The following is a 3,949-nucleotide window of genomic DNA, read 5'->3' on the forward strand; positions in this document are numbered from 1 at the left end:
CTCGTCGACGGGCTCCTTCGTACAGTCGCTCACCCACACCTCCTCGTCGAAGGGGACGGTCGGATTCGTACACGCCGCCGCGGCGGTCTGGCGCCAGACGTGGACGGAGTGAGTCATACGACTCGAGGAGTCCCGGTCCGTATCGGCGTCGTCGCTCACCGTCTCGGTCAGTGACACCACCTCGACGGAGAGGGGGGAGAGATCGGAGCTACACAAGGTCACCATCTCGCTAAAGGCTATCAGGATGATTTGTATTGGCAGTGCGTGAACCATCAGTTAGGGACATGACATGAAATTCGGGCTATTAAAGGAGGACATGGTATTATCTGTGTGTATAACTATCATTATCATTCTCAAGTTGCAAGCATGCATGCAGTAGTTAGTTAGTTAGTTGGGGTTGTCATTCCGTTTGGTTCCTTTTTTTGCAAAAAAAAAATACCTACAATACAGACCTCTTAGCATGATCCATCCCAGTTAGAAATTCCCAATGCAAGCGAGATACATACGTTCATACAGTACGGTCTATTATATGCTCCGTTCATCTAGTTACATCTGTAATAATAATAATTATTATTATTTTGTAAACTGATTTCAGACCTGGAGACCCACTCCCAGTATTAGCCTACCTTACCTACCTACCTAGGTACCTACGTATGTAACTACCTATTTACCTAGATAGGTAATAATAACTCAACGAGATATACTGTAGAGAGTATGTCCAGAGATTTCCTTTCTTTCTTTTTCCTTTTTTTTTTGAAATTGAAATTGAGTTATCATGCTAGATACTTTGACATTTTTTTTCGGGTTTTGTTTATCTAGATGCTTCTTTTGAGAATTCACTTTCTTTCTTTCTTTCCTCTCTCCTTTTTTTTTTCACTTGTCTTTTTCTTTTTGTTTCTGCTGGATCCATGGTTGTTTGCCGACTGAAGTGCGGAAGTATAAAGTCCTTGCGAGCGAGCAATTGAGCGAACCATTGATTATTGCATTATAACATGCTCGTGCTCCTGTTCCTTCTATACACAAAATAGCCATCAAATCAACCATTCTATTAGCTAGGACTATTATTATCAAATCGATAGATAGAGGAAGGATAGAGAGAGAGAGAGAGAGATCAGGATAGACATAGATGAGGTTGAGCTCTGTGTGTATGTATGTGTGTGCATGCGTGTGTCTGTGTGTGGATTGCAGAGTTCAGAGTTCACTTTTCCAACCAACAAACAAGATGAAAAAAAGAAAAAGAAGAAGAAAAAGAAAAGAAAAAAAAAGAACAGAAAATGAAAATGAAATGAAAAGAAATGAGACAAGACAAGACAAGATAAAACGGATATGTAGTCAAGTTGATTAATCAGTTGAGTTGATCGATCGATCATCGCCGTGTTTATGCAAATGCAACAATAACAATAACAAAAAAAATGCAGAGCAAAAAGAGAAAGAAGCAATGAAAGAAAAGAAAGGAAGGAAGGAAGGAAGGAAAGGAAAGGAAAGGAAATAATAACGATCGAGGAATCAAATCCACACACACATGGGCACGCTCACACACCCAAGGCAGACACATGAGATTGGAGGGGGCAGGGAGAGAGAGAAGCAGAAACAATGTTGATCAATGTTAATTAGATCAGTTGTTCACTTTCACTAGACTGCTGGCATTCGGACCAAGAACAAGAGGACCAGGACCATGAACAGGACCAGGACTAGTAGGATTGTTTCGCCTTCTGACACAGGACCCGTTTACGACGAGGGGTTGGTGGGGTGGTGCTGTCGTCGTTGTCGTGTCAGACTTATTGTTATGATCCTGTAGTGAAAATTCTTTTCCTGAGTCTCTTCTCGAGTCTTTGTGATTGTTATTGTCAGTCCTTTCTTTTGATGATGATGACGATGTTGGCGACGACGATGCTGTCAACGTCGGTGTCGGTATATCACCGCTCGTTTCTGGATTCGATATCGATTCTGCCTCCCAGTCGAGCCTCACTCTGATTTTCCTGCCCATCAACAGACTCCTGTCGCACAGCTCCACTGCTCGCTTCGCCTCTTCCTCTGTCCTGAAGGTGGCTGTTGCGTAGGAGCCCGAGACTTTCCGACTGCCAGAAGAAGAATGAGAAGAAGAAGATGATGATGATGGCTTGCCGTCTTCCTCGGATATGATCTCGCACCATTCGATGGTCCCTGCGACACGGAAATGCCCCTCGAGGACTTGCTGGTTGACGTCAGGAGCGAGATTTTGGATAAGGACACTGCGACTGCCACTGCCACTGCCAGCGAGTGGATAAGTTGGGTAACTGACATTGGCAGCAGCCATGTTATTCATATTGCTAGGCATCTCGTAGCCGTAGGAGTGGTAGTATTGCTGTTGGAACATATCTGTCCGACAGTTATTCTGAATGGGCGGCTTGGGGACGTGAATCTCGTACATCGGGGGAACTGCCGGCATTTGATACGGATAGAACGAATACGCAGCCGGATCGAATGGAGGAGTGAACATCGGTGCAGGTGCAGCTGTAGGTACAGCATGCGAGTTCGGAAAAGGAGCTGCCCCCTTAGCGGGTGCTGTGTTCCAGGGAACCGGCTGAAACATCGGGTCCATTGGAAGAGGCATAACATTGTTGACTCCTGTGTAGTTCACAATCGTTATAGGTTCTGGTGACTGATAGCTTGCTGGGGGTGTAGCCATCGATCTGAAATAGTATTCTTCGTTAACGTAACCTCATCCACGCAATGCTTCGGAGAGGACTGCTTGCTTACTCTGATGATATGGGAGACGCTGGAGCCGTGATACCTGCTGCACTTTTCGAATAGCCTTGTACGTACGACGTCTGTGGAAAACGCGTTGGACTCCGCGTAGGCCCAGCAATCGGCCGCGTCGGTGAGCTTGCTCGGGCCAGCGTGACGGTCAGGGTCTGTCCGTCCCAGCCGCCTGTCGATAGCCTCTCTGTGGAGAAAAGATTAGCTGGCATACACCCAGACGGTTCGAGGAGGAAGGCAACAGACGATAGGTCCGCCATGCTTCGTCTTCATTCTTCACAATGATCTGCCCCAGCCCTGTGGGATAGCCCTGCTGGTCATCGTACACCACCGCCTGTCGGATATGGAGCGCACTCTGACGGATGAAATCCTTGAGTTCTTGCCATCGACAGTGCGGAGGAATCTTGTTATATCAGTCAGCAGATTTCCCAGATGGACGACAGGACGACAGGCACTTACTCCCTGCAAGTACAAGACGAATTCTTCTTCAGTGCCTCTGCTCCGTCCCTTCCCTCGGGGGGATTGAGTCATCCTGGCGATAGCCTAGTGAAGAAGGGTGTCTGGGAAGAGATCAACAACCAGTTTCAAATTCCAATTGATGTGTTATTAAGAAAGTCCTGAAACCGGTCAGTTCAAGGCTGTTAAGCTAGATTCCTTACTAGATGCCTCACTCACTGGACGACAGCTGGCAACCCTAATGCAAACACAGCTCTGGTCCAGATCTCGATATCGAAGATCGTAAGATAGGATGTCGTTTCTGGATAGGTGCCTGTCAGTACATACACCGCTTCCAGAAACCCCTGCAAATAGCAGAACTCGCAATGAGACAGGACACGGCACTCACATTAAGATCTAATATGATATGATACGATATTGACTTGCTGCCTGCCTAGGCGTTCCCCCAGCACCAAAATACCATACGGCGGGGAGAGAAAAAGAAAATAGGTTTCTTCGTGACTGGAGGAGATGGATGAATGAATGAGGACAAGAGCAAGACGCAAGAAACGACTCATTTCAAATAATAAGAAGACTCACAGGCAGACAGACAGACAGCATTCCACCCAAGTCCACGATCCTGCAGAAGGTCCCACAGACTGGCGCATCGGAGAGTCGCTGTGCGTCCGGGGGGAGGGTTTTCTGCACAAGGCGGTCATTGCAGGCAGGCTTCGAAGACAGCGAAAAGGGAGTGGACGCTGGCAGGGTAAGCGAA

At 47.0% G+C, this 3,949-nt stretch overlaps 1 protein-coding gene across 1 annotated transcript; it reads right to left on the minus strand.

Annotated features, from left to right (window-relative positions):
* Positions 1-1,615: 1,615 nt before the first annotated feature.
* On the minus strand, positions 1,616-2,999 carry T310_3081 (RNA binding protein; the record flags this gene model as incomplete). Its single annotated transcript, XM_013474022.1, has 2 exons — positions 1,616-2,672; positions 2,740-2,999. 2 exons carry the CDS (start codon positions 2,997-2,999, stop codon positions 1,616-1,618), a joined length of 1,317 nt encoding a protein of 438 aa, XP_013329476.1.
* Positions 3,000-3,949: the final 950 nt, after the last annotated feature.

This window comes from Rasamsonia emersonii (assembly GCF_000968595.1).
Source record: "Rasamsonia emersonii CBS 393.64 chromosome Unknown ctg1118621760050, whole genome shotgun sequence".
Lineage (NCBI taxonomy): Eukaryota > Fungi > Ascomycota > Eurotiomycetes > Eurotiales > Trichocomaceae > Rasamsonia > Rasamsonia emersonii.